This window comes from Leucopleurus acutus, assembly GCF_964270905.1.
Source record: "Leucopleurus acutus genome assembly, chromosome: 13".
Classification (NCBI taxonomy): Eukaryota; Metazoa; Chordata; class Mammalia; order Artiodactyla; family Delphinidae; genus Leucopleurus; species Leucopleurus acutus.
The window spans coordinates 74,357,053-74,373,206 of record NC_139155.1 but is presented as its reverse complement, the minus strand read 5'-3'; the positions used below and the strand labels follow the sequence as shown (position 1 = coordinate 74,373,206).

General features: G+C 38.9%; 1 protein-coding gene across 2 annotated transcripts in view; it reads left to right on the top strand.

Annotated features, from left to right (window-relative positions):
* The window catches only part of TMEM116 (transmembrane protein 116), a 118,920-nt gene that overhangs the window by 66,438 nt on the left and 36,328 nt on the right, over positions 1 to 16,154 (top strand). The window contains exons 6-11 of one of the 2 annotated variants that reach the window (XM_082853786.1): positions 2,930 to 2,979; positions 3,907 to 3,990; positions 4,332 to 4,470; positions 6,422 to 6,566; positions 7,117 to 7,190; positions 7,967 to 10,446. In XM_082853786.1, coding sequence (XP_082709912.1) covers positions 2,930 to 2,979; positions 3,907 to 3,990; positions 4,332 to 4,470; positions 6,422 to 6,566; positions 7,117 to 7,190; positions 7,967 to 8,173 — 699 coding nt within the window. In that variant the 3' untranslated portion in view covers positions 8,174 to 10,446. Of the gene's footprint in view, positions 1 to 2,929; positions 2,980 to 3,906; positions 3,991 to 4,331; positions 4,471 to 6,421; positions 6,567 to 7,116; positions 7,191 to 7,966; positions 10,447 to 16,154 lie in introns of those variants that run through there. The other variant, XM_082853787.1, reaches the window with a different exon arrangement.

Below are 16,154 nucleotides of genomic sequence, written 5' to 3'. Positions count from 1 at the left end.
CAAGAAAACAAACTCTATCTCCAAATTTGCCCCCACTGCCTATTATTCTGTCATTATAGCTTTATATCAGGAGCCTTGAAGATTTGTTTTTCATTTTTGAGTTCTCTTTTAAATACCCCAGGAAGACTTCGGCCCTAAACTATTACTAGTAAGCTTTTTACCAGAGATTCATTGACAGTGGATAAGAACAGCAGTTAAACACAGGGTAGCCACGTGATGATGGATAGAAGATAGAATAAAAAGAGAAGAAGAAACGTGAGTGGGAGAGGTCACCAAAGACTAATTTTACTTATTTCCCATTTTACCTGAAGTCGACACTGGCTGTTCTACTTTAAATCATTTGCTATTCCTGATCCAAAGTTCTTAGGGAAAATCAGTTACCCACCTCTGATTTTTTTTTTTTTTTTTTTTTTTTTTGCGGTACACGGGCCTCTCACTGCCGCGGCCTCTCCCATTGCAGAGCACAGACTCCGGACGCGCAGGCTCAGCGGCCATGGCTCACGGGCCCAGCCACTCTGCGGCATGTGGGATCCTCCCGGACCGGGGCACGAACCCGTGTTCCCTGCATGGGCAGGCGAACCCTCAACCACTGCGCCACCACGGAAGCCCCCAGCTCTGATTATTGATTAATTGCTCACTTAATCCTTATTGATCCCTAGCAATGGCATTCCAGAATATAATATGATCTCTGCCTTAAAATATTGGATTGGCCAAAAAGGTTATTTGGTTTTTTCCGTAAGATGGCTCTAATAGTGCTTAGTTGTCTTTAAGTTCATTTGAAACAATTTTGTTAGATCATATTGTGACAGCTGTCATATCGGCATGCATTTTAAAATAATTGATCAAAATTGGTGAGTTTTTGTGTAGCCATTTTAATATTGAAGATGGAAGAAAAAACGCAACATTTTCGGCATACTATGCTTTATTATTTCAAGAAAGGTAAAAACGCAGTGCAAAAAAATATTTGTGCAGTGTATAGAGAAGGTGCTGTGACTGATCGAACGTGTGGAAAGTGGTTTGCGAAGTTCGTGCTGGAGATTTCTCGGTGGACAATGCTCCATGGTTGGATAGACCAGTTGAAGTTGATAACGATCAAATTGAGACATTAATTGAGAACAATCAACATTATACCACGTAGGAGATAGCCAACATACTCAAAATATCCAAATCAAGTGTTGAAAATCATCTGCACCAGCTTGGTTATGTTAATCGCGTTGAGGTTTGGGTTCCACAGAAGTTAAGTGAAAAAAACCTTCTTGACTGTATTTCTGCATGCGATTCTCTACTTAAATGTAACGAAAACATTTTGTTTTTAAAACAAATTGTGACAGGCGATGAAAAGTGGATACTGTACAATAATGTGGAATGGAAGAGATTGTGGGGCAAGCAAAATGAACCACCACCAACCACACCAAAGGCCAGTTTTCATCCAAAGAAGGTGATGTTGTGTATATGGTGGGATTGGAAGGGTCCTCTTTTATGAGCTCCTTCCAGAAAACCAAACGATTAACAAGTACTGCTCCCAATTAGAACAACTGAAAGCAGCGCTTGAGGAAAATCATCTGGAATTAGTCAACAGAAAACGCATAAATTTCCATCATGGTAACGCAAGACTGCATGTTTCCTTGATGACAAGGCAAAAACTGTTGCAGCTTGGCTGGGAAGTTCTGATTCATCTGCCGTATTCACCAGACATTGCACCTTTGGATTTCCATTTGTTTTGGTCTTTACAAAATTCTCTTAATGGAAAAAATTTCAATTCCCTGGAAGACTGTAAAAGGCACCTGGAACAGTTCTTTGCTCAAAGAGATTAAACAGTTTGGGGAAGATGGAATTATGAAGTTGCCTGAAAAATGGCAGAAGGTAGTGGAACAAAATGGTGAATACGTTGTTCAATAAAGTTCCTGGTGAAAATGAAAAATGTGTCTTTATTTTTACTTAAAAACCAAAGGAGCTTTTTGGCCAACCCAATAGAAAAAATTTTGTTTTCTATTATATTAAGACGTTCTCTTCAAAATCTCTCTCCATAGACTCCTAGTGGATATGGGCCATTCTTCTGTAAGTTGTTTTACAGTGTCTAATGCAACTGGGAATTTTTGAAATGTTCTTTCTTCTAGATAGGTCTTATATTCAAAGGGCTTTTCTGACTCTGCCCTATTATACTGAAACTGGCCTATAATGGTTTCTGCTGGTCGTCTTATACATAGACTTTTACTCCACCCATATGGTCTGAAAAGTCTACACCTCCCTTGATCTAAAAGAGGAGAGGATTGAACTATTATTAGAAGATGAAGGATTATGGTGTGATTTCATATTTGCCTTTCTTCTTAAGAGAATTTGTTGTGGTATCCAAATCTTATATTAAGCTACTTTCTACAGGCCCTCTTTGTGGCTTTTGGTGTACTTTTTAGAATATAGTAATACAGATAAAATTCTGTTACCTTCAGTGCTAAGGAACTATCTACTTCATTGAATTTTAAAAAATAAATTTATTTATTTTTGGCTGCATTGGGTCTTCGTTGCTGCACGCGGTCTACTCTTCGCTGCAGCGCTCAGGCTTCTCATTGCGGTGTCTTCTCTTGTTGCGGAGCACGGGCTCTAGGCACACGGGCTTCAGTAGTTGTGTCTCGCGGGCTCTAGAGCGCAGACTCAGTAGTTGTAGTGCACGGGCTTAGTTGCTCCGTGACATGTGGGATCTTCCTGGACCAGGGCTCGAATTCATGTCCCCTGCATTGGCAGGCGGATTCTTAACCACTGCACCACCAGGGAAGCCCCCTATTTCATTGAATTTTATATCAAATATTGCTTAACTGAAGTAAACCTGCTGTTGGGAATTTTTGTACTATCAAATGGTAAGTGATGATCTGGTATTTATTGTAATATGATTGGCAATATCCTAAGACATTACTCACATTTATTCTTTTCATAGGTTATAGGTTATACCTGTCGAGTTAGTCAAATAGCCATCATTTTGTCAAGGTAAGATTTTTGCTTTCCTTCCTAGCAAGGCGTAGATTCTTGTTAGTCTTGGATCTAGGTAGGAACAAATAGGAGGACAATGCCCTTATTTCCATTGATTCTGTCACTCCTGAGTCCTCACAGAGCTTTACTAAGTAAGAAACAACAAATGTGTGATCATTGATTCCATTTTCCCAGGTAAAATAGGCAAGCAATTTGAAGTTTCAGATTAGGTTTTAGTCCCAATTCTGCCATTAACTCTGTGTGACCTTCAATAAATAGTTCCCTTTAAGTCTTTTGACTTCTAATTCCTTTTCATATATCATGAAAAGTTGTAGTAGGTGGTTTTCAAGATCTTATTCACCTTTATAACATTGGGTGAGACTCTTAAAATTATTAAGCTCAGAAAGGATCTGGATCTCACCTAAAGTGGTAGTCACATTGAGTTGGTTTTAGACTTTATAACTTTTACTCCTAGATCTTTTCCTCTTATAGGGATCTGGATATATTTAGCTGCATAAATAACTGGTTGCTTAAAGCTGTGCTTTGGAAAAGCTCTCAGGAAGGAGCTGATGAGAATGAAGTTATTACTGGTCACTATGAAAAGTGAAACAGACTGATCACAGAGCTCCTTGGTAGCTTTTTCATTTCATGATTACCCACTTGGATTTTTAATCTGATCATACAGCTCCCAGAGACTCTCTGTGAAACTCTGTTAGGGTTTATTAACCTAGGTATAAAATACATTTCCCACTCCACTTCCCCCAGAACTTGAAAAGACGGTATACTTAAAGTTTTTGAGGTACTTTTCTTGAAGGAATTAAATATATGTATTTGTGGAGAGCTGGTGGGGTGATGGAGTTGGAAGAAGGACAGGAGAATATTTTGCAAAGGGAAAATGGCATAAAAAAGTTTGAATATTAGGGTGATAAGTTTTTTTCCTCCCAGCCTGATACCTCTACTATTGATGATACCTGTATTCTGTTTGGGCAATGCCAGTGAATGTTTCCGCAACTTCAGCCAGAGCCACAGGTAAGTAAGGACCAAACCTATCATTTTTATAATAGACTACACCTATTCTTTTCTACAAACAAAGATGGAGGAAGACTTTGTACATACATTCTGGCCAAGGTGCTTATATTTGAAATGGGCTTTGGACAAGTTGTACAGTCAAGGCCAAAAATATATAAGCAGAAATACAACACAAAATGACTAGATGATTATGTGTCAGTGAGAAGGAATAAGGTATTATGGGCAAGGCTTAGCTAAATGATAAGTTAAATTACATACTCATTAACTTTTGTTGCACCAAATAGGTATCTCTCTGGTCTTATACCTGTAGCAACATTCCTGACCATTGATTCTCTTCCTAGGTGTATCCTGATGTACTCACCACCAACATCCATGGCTAAAGTCCTGCCTTCTGCCAACATATCAGTCTGTAGCACACTTTATTTTTATGGGCTTATCATTTTCCTGGCCAGCTTTCTACTCAGCCTCCTCACCATTGTGGTATGGTGCCACCCTACTTGCCTTTATGGAAAGAGAGGGGGCGGTTGGGTGGGATGGGGCAGTATACCCAGGCCTGGGAAAGATGGGGCGGAGAGGCACTTCTCATAGTCCTAGAACTAAGAAAGTGTCTAGTAGATATTGATAATTTAATTACTACCTCAGTCTTTTGGACTTCCCAAGATCAAATGATGAGTGGGGAAAAGAGCCTATATTCATTATGCGAGAATTATGCTCACTCTAGAAATAATGTGTTCCTGTGGATCCTCATGGAGGACCAGACCAGAAAACTAGTATGTGTCGGGTATATTCTTTATAAAGTATGATACTCTGGAACACAGGACATCTTCTCTGTTTTAATTTTCCAAATAATTAAAGAGTTTTCTTTTCTCAATTCTTTATTGACTATAAATTTGCATTTATGCTATGTCTAACTGGGTTTAAAGTGCTGAGTGACTCAGACAGTTATTAAATACTCATTTGACATCATCAGACTGATGGACAAGTAATCATCCATGGGACAATACATTATTTATATATAACTGCCCAGTACGAAATCAGTAAGCAAGTGAACGTGCCTTTTTATTTGTCATATCTACTTTCCAGTATCATTTTCTCCACTTTTCATATGCTAGTTCAGGAATTATAAACTATCTGGTTGCAGACCAACTTTATCCCACAGTTTTTTTCCTTTTGCTAACACAACTAACATCTGTGAATGAAATACAATTGTGGAAAATTTTCTTTGACAATTCAAAAATAAGTTATGGAGATAGCTTAGATCAAATCAGCAACTTTGTAAAGAATGCACAATGACTAGTTTATATTAAAATGGCCTTGATGGTTTTCATTTAGAACTGATTGACAGGAGAGACATGTGTCCCAAAACCTGGCACCCTAGGGATTCCTGTTTGCTCCTTCAGAATAACCCAGGCTTCAGTGGGCATTCAGGACTGGCATTCTGATTCTTTTGTAATCAGCAAACGGTGAAGTGATTCTACTAGATGTAAATATTCTCAAATAAGTTCAAGCCTCTTTATGATTCCTATGTCTGTGGGGAAAGGAAACCACATGGCTAACCTTAAGTAATTGGGTTATTAACTTACAGAGTGGATCTGGATTATTAGAAAAAGTTTCAGATTTGGACAGATTTTATTACCTAATTTACTCCCCACAAAAAGGACATTGAACTGATTTATATTTATTTCATTAACTAAACCGTATTCAAATTGCTCCCAAATGGAAGGGAAAAACAATCTGTTTTCCATCTAAGTGCAAGAAGAGACTTCCTAAAACTTTTTTTCTGGGAGTTGAGAATTTAAGCTCTGTCACAGTGCTAAAGTATTTATTTTAGGGGTATTAAGCACAGAACACTTAATAACACAACCTTTATTTATTTAGTTTAAACACCTTTTTTGGAGTATAATTGCTTTACAATGGTATGTTAGTTTCTGCTTTACAACAAAGTGAATCAGCTGTACTGTACATGTAATTCACCATATTCATATATCCGCATATCTCCTCCCTCTTGTGTCTCCCTCCCACCCTCCCTATCCCACCCCTCTAGGTGGTCACAAAGCACCGAGCTGATCTCCCTGCAACACAGCCTTTAATAAAGTGTTTTAAAAGAGAATCTGGTTAGATCTTAGTTTTAACTTCCCATGCATATTGTGATTAACTTCATTGAGAAAAATGAAAGCCTGAGGGTTGATGTAAGGTTTATGTATTGAACATATATAGTTTGACTAATATCTGTCAATTTACCTGGCCAAGCAAAAGATCACTCTAGAGATAATTTTCTCTCAAAAAAAGCCTGGTCTCAGATGGTAAAGACAGGAGGATGGTCTTTCCTGCTGTCAGATCCTAAGAGAAGGATCTCTCCAAAATGATAGGCTAGACCTGGGAAGTTTTAGTAAGCCTTAGGCAGACTACTCACCGCTATACTCATGTTTAGGTCTTACTCATTCAAGCCCAGACACTTTACAAGAAGTTTCTGAAATCGACTGGCTTTCTGGGGAGTGAACAGTGGGCAGTGATTCACATTGTGGAGCAGCGAGTACGCTTCTACCCCGTGGCCTTCTTTTGCTGCTGGGGCCCAGGTGGGTATCTTAATGGAAAGATTTGGGCAATGAAAAGGGTAACCATTAGATTGTGGTCAAGCAAAGTAGTCTCACCAAGAAGGATGACTACAAATTTCTGTCCAGCATGTAAAATTTACCTTCATTCCACCCGTATCTTCTTATGTTTTAGAAATTAAGAGAATTAGATGTGAGATGATATGAGAGGAAATGTACTGACAGAACTCAGAGACATTAACACCTGCCCTTTCTACTACATAAAGTTAAAGTGTAAGGATCAGATAGGATAATGTTTATGAAAGGGCTTGGTAAACATAAGAAGTTAAGAATTGTAACTTATGATGTTCCTGTAGTATGTCTTGCCACCATTGCTACTCTAATAATCTGCAAAGTTTAATCAATGAGGAATAGCGGTTGGAGATCTGAGGCCAGTGGTTTATATAACTGGTTAATCTCACTGCTAGTCTTCATTATGCCTATAATTCTCACAATGCTTAGGCGTGTATACTGAAAAAAATTATGCTCAGGCAGCCAGGGCTGGCAGCAAGATTTATACTTTGTGTTTTCACAGCTGTCATTCTGATGATCATAAAGATGACTAAGCCACAGGACACCAAACTTCACATGGCCCTCTATGTTCTCCAGGTAACACCTTGAACATCCAGCATTTCTGTTCTTATACTCTCTTATCCTGTTCTCTTACATTGCCATTATTCAGTAAGCACAATTTTTCCCCTTAGGGTATTTCTTTCTGCATTGCAAGAGAGAAATATATTATTTATATTCAGTCATGAAGAATGTGGAAATTTCCTCACAGATGAGGTAGATACCTTTGTGAAAGTGCTGCCATGCATTCCAGAGCATGTATATCTCAGGCCAACTTCATTTCATTGATGTGTGTTTTTTTTAAGGGATGGATAACAAAAGAAAAGATCTACCAGATAATGTTCTTATGAAACTCTGATAGTGACATGATTCTCTCTCACCCAGAGTGAAATGAATGGGATAAATTAGCTATTCTAGGTGAATGGAGAGAGAGAAGTAAAGAAAAAATGGTTCTCTCTTTTCATCCTTTATCAGATTATAGAAGGGTTTTTTGGGCTATCCGACTATGGTGATAGGGCAGTTTCTTCAAGCCTAACCTGGGAAATGGGGCAATAAGGAGGGCCATTGAAACGACTTCATTATCCTTATGTATATACTAAGAAATATGACTAACTCTCAGTCATCCATAACAAGGTATGGTGTGAAGAGTGAGTTCAGGAAGAGCTAGAAAAATATTTTTTAAAAACTGACACCAAATTTTGATTTTTGAGATAGAATAAATATAACAGTGATTTATAAATAAGAGGAATGGAAACTATTCCCCAAATCTCTGAAAATCTGAAGGATGGGCTCCATCACCCCTTCATCTCCTCCAGGCTCTAACAACATCATCTCAGGGTCTGCTCAACTGTGGAGTATACAGCTGGACACAGTACAAGTTCTACCAACTAAAGCAAGAAGCTCGGCATGATGCAGATACCCAGACACCATTATTATGCTCACAGAAGAGATTCTATAGCAGAGGCCTAGATCCATTGGAGTCTACCATTGCTTTTGCTACTAGCACCTCCACCATTCTTTGAAACTGTAAAACTGGAACATCCAGAACTGGAATGATTCTACACTAATGGTTTGGGAGGAATGTTTGGGAAGAACATCTTAAGTCTTTTCTAACCATGCCTTAAACTACGGAAGTGAAAGGGAGTGTAATGCCATGGTTAGTAGCTACTCTAGGTGAAGTGGGTGGGATCTAATCATTATTCTCTGATTCACAAGTAAAGTCACTATTCAGGGAGATGAAGCCACTTTCCACCTAAGAGATAGACTCATTATTTCAATAGATATTAGATTTGTCTAAGTCTCTTCTACAAAAAATAAATTCCAAGTTATTATTTATATAAAGTATTTCCAGGCTCTCTACTCCATGGTTGTGGGGGAAGTAGTGTGGCATGCAACAACTTTCTCAGATCTTCACATTGCTATTACTCTCCTTTTGGTTGTACAAAGTCCTGGGTTTACATTTTTTGAAGAGTTTTGGAAACTCAGAAGAAGCAAGGACAGAAGCTGCCAATAAAAGTGATAGTAGGGGGCGCAGTGGTTAAGAATCTGCCTGCCAATGCAGGGGACACGGGTTCGAGCCCTGGTCGGGGAAGATCCCACATGCCGTGGAGCACCTAAGTGTGTGCCCCACAACTACTGAGCCTGCGCTCTAGAGCCCGCAAACCACAACTGCTGAAGCCTGCACTACCTAGAGCCCGTGCTCCGCAACAAGAGAAGCCACCTCAATGAGAAGCCTGTGCACCGCAAAAAGAGTAGCCCCCACTCGCCGCAACTAGAGAAAGCCCGCGTGCAGCAATGAAGACCCAACGCAGCCAAAATAAATTAATTAATTTAAAAAAAAGTGATAGAGGGATCCTCATACACACCACATCCTAGTCTCTTACATATTCCATGCCGTTCTAGGCCTTAGCAATAGGAACCTTCCTGCTCCATAAAATTAAGGCCAGTCTTTTGAAGTTACAGTGGATAATAAGATTTAAGAGAAATCAGAACTAAAACTCTGAATCAAAAACTTCTCAACTCTCATTTATAAGCAAAAACCCAAGGTAGGTTTCATAGTGCTTGGACGTAGAATTAGGTTGAACCATATGAACTTGCCATTTTTGTAGGTGAAAATGGTCTAATATCAATTTCACATGGTTCAATCTGGCTGTAAGTGCTAAATATATGTGTATTGAATAAATGAATGAACAGATGAATGAATGACTAACAAGTAGAATTTAACCTTTGGGGAAATAAAAGATTCCCACACTGAAGAGCCTCATTCATGGGTAGGGATGTTTAATGTTTCTTCCTCTTTAGTCACATAACAAGTGATGTTTGGTCTCTCCAGTTAAGTCATTAACAAGGCCAAACTGAGGCCAGGGCATCAGATACTATGATGCCAAAACAAAGGGGAAAGCCAAATGGACAAAAACTGGAATGACAATCAACTAAAACATCTGGAACTAATAATCAGATACTTTTCACCTGGTAAATTCCCTTCATCAGTGCAAGGCAAAATCCTTAAGATTAGAGGAAATTGACAGAGTAGATTATAATGGTGCATTAGACAGTATACTCTGAAAAGTAAGTTCCAGAGATCTTTCCAAAGGAGTTCTCAGTAGAAATGTTAGGGAGCTCAATAATAGTTCTTTAGGTTTTAGGCCATGAGCTTCAGCCTTACTATGGATGGTAACCTGACTTCATTATGTCAAGAACACATCTTGAGGCCTCCTAAGACGTATAACACAGATTACTGGGTAGCACAGAACAAGAAAGATTGCCTTACCTAGAGAGCTGCTTTAACTTCTTTTAATTTAAAAACTAATAAGAATTCAGCATATAGAAAGACAGATGGAAGCAAGATTCTCATTTCCGTAGACCTTGAGGGACACCAGAATTTAGGAGTCCAATTCTTAAAATGTCCTATTGGTATCACTTCATATTTGACTTTATTACCAGAAAGAAGATAATTATCAAATATATGTCAGGTTTGTTCATCTTGCTTCTCTGATGAATTTTTTGCATTGACACTGGTCTTAGATATTCTATAGATGTAGGCAAATAAAAAGATAGTAGGAATGGAAAATAATAAAATGGTAGGCAAGATTGGGATTATCAACTCTTCGTCATGCTGAGAGTAGGAGGGCCACTATTCAAACTATGTAACCCTTGAATTCACATGTAGGAGGGGCATAGACATAGATACAGTGGCAGTTCTTAAAATTTCTGCAAATACCCCTCCCATGACTCCATGACTTGTCCAGTTTACGGTCATAGTGGAGTACAGTTGTATCTATGCAGCTTTGATTAATACAGATCTTCCTTGAACCATATGTTGTATCATCCTTCACCTCCTCCTCATCAGCCCAGTCTGTAGCTTCAAAAAATCTCTGCACCCCAATACCATGTGTTCTGCATGGGGAACTGGGTGTTTGATGTTTTTCAATGCATGGGAGCCTTTGGATGTTTTCTCATAGCAGCCTCCCACTTTTTACATCTCTGGCCTTGCACTTGCTGAAGACTTTAAATATCCCTTTAGATTCACTGCCACAGTTTCCAAACCTGTCTCCCTTGGTATTCATTAATGTTAGCAACTTTCCTGGGCAACCTTTGTGCCCCTTTCAAAGATTTTAACACACAGATTCTCCAGGCTTCAACCCCGGCCTTGGCAACAATAACCTTGTTCCTTGCAAGGAGTGCCATCTTGCTTGTAGGTGTCCGTGTGGCAGCACTTGGGGGTGCCATTACAGTATTCTGGGAGGTCACACTTATCCACGCTGAGGTGGCAAGTTGTGGTTGCTTTTAGAGATTTGCGGTTTTTGCTGCAAGATCCAAATGCATAATTTAAACCCTTCCTCAGCTGGCATGAGGGCAGACAACAGTGATCCTTTTGACAGTCAAGAACACTGCCGTAGTCAAATTCTTCTCCTTTGTCTAATATCTTATTCCCACAATATGGCTTTCAAAAAGAGCTTTGGAGCTCAGTTCTATTAAATAGGCAGCCCTCTCTGTGCTTATGCAACAGCTGGTGGAAATAGTGGAAGCTGCAGTTGCTGAAGCCCATATCTACAGTAATAAATTCATGCGTAGTACAGAGGTGCTGGCCATGGAACTTGCAGGCCACGTGGTCATGCTTCATTCCCAAGTCATGGCCAACCTCATGAGCTATGAAAGCTGTGAAATGTGGTGTATCTTCATGAAAGAAAGATTCAGCAATGGTTTCATTCTTGGCAATGCAGGTAACCACTGAGAAATGCATGGCCCTCATACTTCCCAAGAATTTGGCCAATAATCACATGAGCAGCATCATGTTTCACCCCTCTCAAGAGATTCCGGCCTTTCCAGTGTATAAAATTTTGAAGTGTTTCCTGCAAATTCAGGAAGATTTGCACAAGGGTTTTCTCTATCCATATCCCTAACCCAGTAAGCACCGCTTTCATGTTATATCCTTCGTGTACCTATTGACCAGAGCATGGACATCTATTAACATCTTTGTGGTCTTGGTAACATTATTATTCCACATTTGGAATCACTTATTGTCAAGCACAATCAACTTGTACATACTTGGGAAGTGGCCACATATAGGACATAGGAACTGAGGAAGGTTCTATTTTGCTCTGAAATTGTGAAGTGCTTAAGAGCTCCTCTTGCTTATCTCCACGGATTACACAAGACTCACCTGATTTTAAAGATATGCTGTAAACCATATATGCTCAATATATATAGGCTTGATACCAAAGACAGTGCTATCTAAGGTCAGGATTCCCTTTTGCCCTGAGCAAGTGCTGATTGTCACAAAAGAATCCAGGTCGTCCTCTGAATACTCAGTCATCCTGAATAAAAGCAAGACTAGGTTCCCATTTTTTTTTTTTTTTTTTAGTTTCCCATTTTGATGTGTATAAACAGGGAACTTCTTGACAAATAATTCTTTCTTTTGCTTCAACTTAATAGTATGCCATTTTTCTTGTTTGAGCAGGATATTGGACACCTTTTCTGCTTTTTCTTCTAGTTCTCTGAACATCATCAGGTTCCTAGGGAAGACTATTTCATAATAAAGAGATTCCCACTACAGTGCATCCCTGGAAGAATAGTCACAATTACCAATAAAGTGACATGCAGCTTAATATGGGAAGGGCCCTTTCTCAAATGCCCTAAGCGGCATTCCTTGAAGAAACATCACTCCAAACCTTATCCATGACCACTTGATTTCATAGAAGACAAGACAGGGGGCAGGCAAAGTAACTAACTGGGGTTGTCATTGTCATGGCCCAAGTGAAACAGCAAATGATCCCAGACCTCTGTCTGTGAGTTGACTTCCCTTGGACCCAAGTCTTTGTCAGTGACACAGTTGTTTGGCCAAAGATCAAAGCTATGCTGCCTGCCAGAAGGATAGCTGCTCCCACCCTCAGAGTATTACATGATGACACCTACCTTTTGACTATGTCTCTTCCTACTCCTCTTGAGCTCTCTCTCTTCTGGAGTGTCCTTACTTTGCAACCACCCTCAAAGAACAACAGTTTTAGTGCTCCTTAGCTGAGCTCCTGCTGTCTTCATAGAGGAGTGTACCAAGGAGAGGAAACTTTCAGAGGTCCAGTCAGTACAACGATCCAGGATCAGGCCCCAAGAAAAGAAAATATATAACCTCTTCCCTTAGTCCCAGTTCCCATGGAACAGCCTTCCCTTCCTGTCATCCAGTACTCTTTTGAGTCATTGAAACTTAACTTCCAGAGCAGAGGTTTGTGGATTTCTGGGTAGGTCACAGGCCTCTGCTGTTTAATGCCTTTTGCACCATTCCCTACTCTGTACCATACAGCCCATTTCAAACATCCAATCCTTTTCCTTTTTTTAAAAAAAATTATTCACAATATGTTTGTTTAGTTGCTCAATCCTAGGATACATGTAAAGTATTTTTAGAGTAACCCTTGCCTCTGTGAAAAGCAAATATATGAACTGGAGAACAGTGTTTATTGGGTTGGCCAAAAGGTTCGTTCAGATTTTTCTGTAAGATGGCTCTAGTAGTGCTTAGTTGTCTCTAACTTCATTTGAAACAGTTTTGGTAGATTGTATCGTGATAGCTGTCATATCAGCATGCATTTTAAAAAATCTTATCAAAATTGGTGAATTTTTGCGTAGCCATTTTAATATTGAAGATGTAAGAAAAAAAACAACATTTTCGGCATATTATGTTTTATTATTTCAAGAAAGGTAAAAACACAACTGAAATGCAAAAAAAGATTTGTGCAGTGTATGTAGAAGGTGCTGTGACTGATTGAATGTGTTAGAAGTAGTTTGCAAAGTTTCGTGCTGGAGATTTTTTGCTGGACGATGCTCCATGGTCGGGTGGACTAGTTGAAGTTGTTAGTGATCAAATTGAGATATTAGGGACTTCCCTGGTGGTCCAGTGGCTAACACTCCGTGCTCCCAATGCTGGGGGCCTGGGTCCGATCCCTGGTCAGGGAACTAGATCCCACATGCTGCAACTAAAAGTTTGCATGCCTCAACTAAAGATCCCGCATGCTGCAATGAAGATCCTGCGTGCTGCAACTAAGACCCAGCACAGCCAAATAAATTAATTAATTAAAATATTTTTTAAAAATCGAGGCGTTAATTGAGAACAATCAAAGTTATACCATGGGAGATAGCCGACATACTCCTAATATCCAAATCAAGCGTTGAAAATCATCTGCACCAGCTTGGTTATGTTATTCACGTTGAGGTTTGGGTTCCACAGAAGTTAAGTGAAGAAAATCTTCTTGACCGTATTTTGCATGCAATTCTTTACTTAAACATAATGAAAATGTTCTGTTTTTAAAACAAATTGTGACGGGTGATGAAAAGTGCATACCGTACAATAATGTGGAGTTGAAGAGATCGTGGGGCAAGTGAAATGAACCACCACCAACCACACCAAAGGCCAGGCTTCATCCAAAGAAGGTGATGATGTGTATATGGTGGGATTGGAAGGGAGTTCTCTATTATGAGCTCCTTCCAGAAAACCAAACGTTTAATTCCAACAAGTACTGCTCCCAATTAGACCACCTGAAAGCAGCACCTGATGGAAAACATCTGGAATTAGTCAACAGAAAAACGCACAATCTTCCATTAGGATAATGCAAGACTGCATGTTTCTTTGATGACCAGACAAAAACTGTTGCAGCTTGGCTGGGAAGTTCTGATTCATCTGCCATACTCACCAGACATTGCACCTTCGGATTTCCATTTACTTCAGTCTTTACAAAATTCTCTTAATGGAAAAAATTTCAATTCCCTGGAAGACTGTAAAAGGCACCTGGAACAGTTCGTTGCTTAAAAAGATTAAAAAGTTTGGGGAAGATGGAATTATGAAGTTGCCTGAAAAATGGCAGAAGGTAGTGGAACAAAATGGTGAATACGTTGTTCAATAAAGTTCTTGGTGAAAAGGAAAAATGTGTCTTTTATTTTTACTTAAAAACCAAAGGAACTTTTTGGTCAACCCAATATGTTCAGTTCTTTTTATCTTTAGCCTTACAGTATGAGGTTGCAATAATGTTTCCCAAAATTATTTAGATTGGTACTTTTCTATCCAGACCTATTCAGTATGGTCATGTTATTCATTTTTAATTCAGTTAGGGTCATATGTTACTGTTTGTATTTCATTCTGGTTTGCCCCCACATTTGGGATGTTGCTGATGATTTGGAGGGAAATGTATGTGAAATGTTTCCATGATTCTAAAAGTCAGTACTATACAAAAACGTGTATTCAAAGCTTTTAACCTGTTCCCATGTCCTTATTCTTTCCACCCACTTCTCATTCATCAGTCTCAATAGTACTTGGTTTATTTTTCCTGTATTTCTTTCTGCACAAATAAGCAGATACATTTCCTTGTATCCCCTTTTTTCTTATGTAAATGTAGCATAATATTTTCCACTTTCCTTTCTAAACTTAAAGATACATCCTGTAAATCACTCCATATCAGTTTATAGAAATATTCCTCATTCTCTTTTTTATAGCTACATAGTAGTTTTATAGATGTACCATAATTTATTCAATCACTCTCCTATGTATGGGTTTTTGCATTGTTTATATTATTTTGAAATTATACACCATCATCAGCAAATAATATTGCACATATATATTTTTGTGGAGGAAAATTCCTAGAAATGAGAAGGTAGTGTTCATGCTAATTGCATATGTAGCTTTGTTTGATATTGCCAAATTCCCCTTCAGAAGGTTTTTGCCAGTTTTCGTTTCCACTGGCAGTGTATCAGAGTGCCTGTTTCCCCAAAGTCTAAGCAACAGAGTATATTGCCATGCCATACGTTTTAATTTTCACCAGACTGATAGGTGATAAGTAGCAGGTCGATATTGTTTAATTTGTATTTTTCTGATTTTGAGTGAATTTGAAATGTTTTAATATGTTTAAAGGCCATTTTTATATCTTTTAACAATTGTCGGTTAATGTCTTTTCCCCTTTTTCTATCAAGCTCTTGGCATTTTTTTCTTCTCAACTTTCTCCCCCTAGCTTTACTGTGGTATAATTCACAAATAAAATTTTATATATTTAAAGTGTACAATATGATGATTTGATATATATGTACACAGTGTGAAATATTTATTTATTGTGAATATATGTTTTCTAAAAGGCAAAAAAACTAGAATAGTTAAAATAATTTTGGGAATGAGTAACGTGGGAGGGACCACTCTACTGAGTTTCAAGACTGTGTAGTATTGGTGATGGGATAGACACATAGATCAATGGAACAGAATAGAGAATTCAGAAATAGAGAACCCACACATGTATGTTCATCTGATTTTTGACAAAAGGGGAAAAGCAATTCTGTGGAGGAAGGAGCATCTTTTCAACAAATTGTGCTGGAAAATTGGATATACGTAGACAAAAAAGAGGAACCTCAACCTAAACCTAACACTTCATACAAAAATCACCTCAGGGGCTTCCCTGGTGGCGCAGTGATTGAGAGTCTGCCTGCCGATGCAGGGGACACGGGTTCGTGTCCCGGTCCAGGAAGATCCAGATGCCA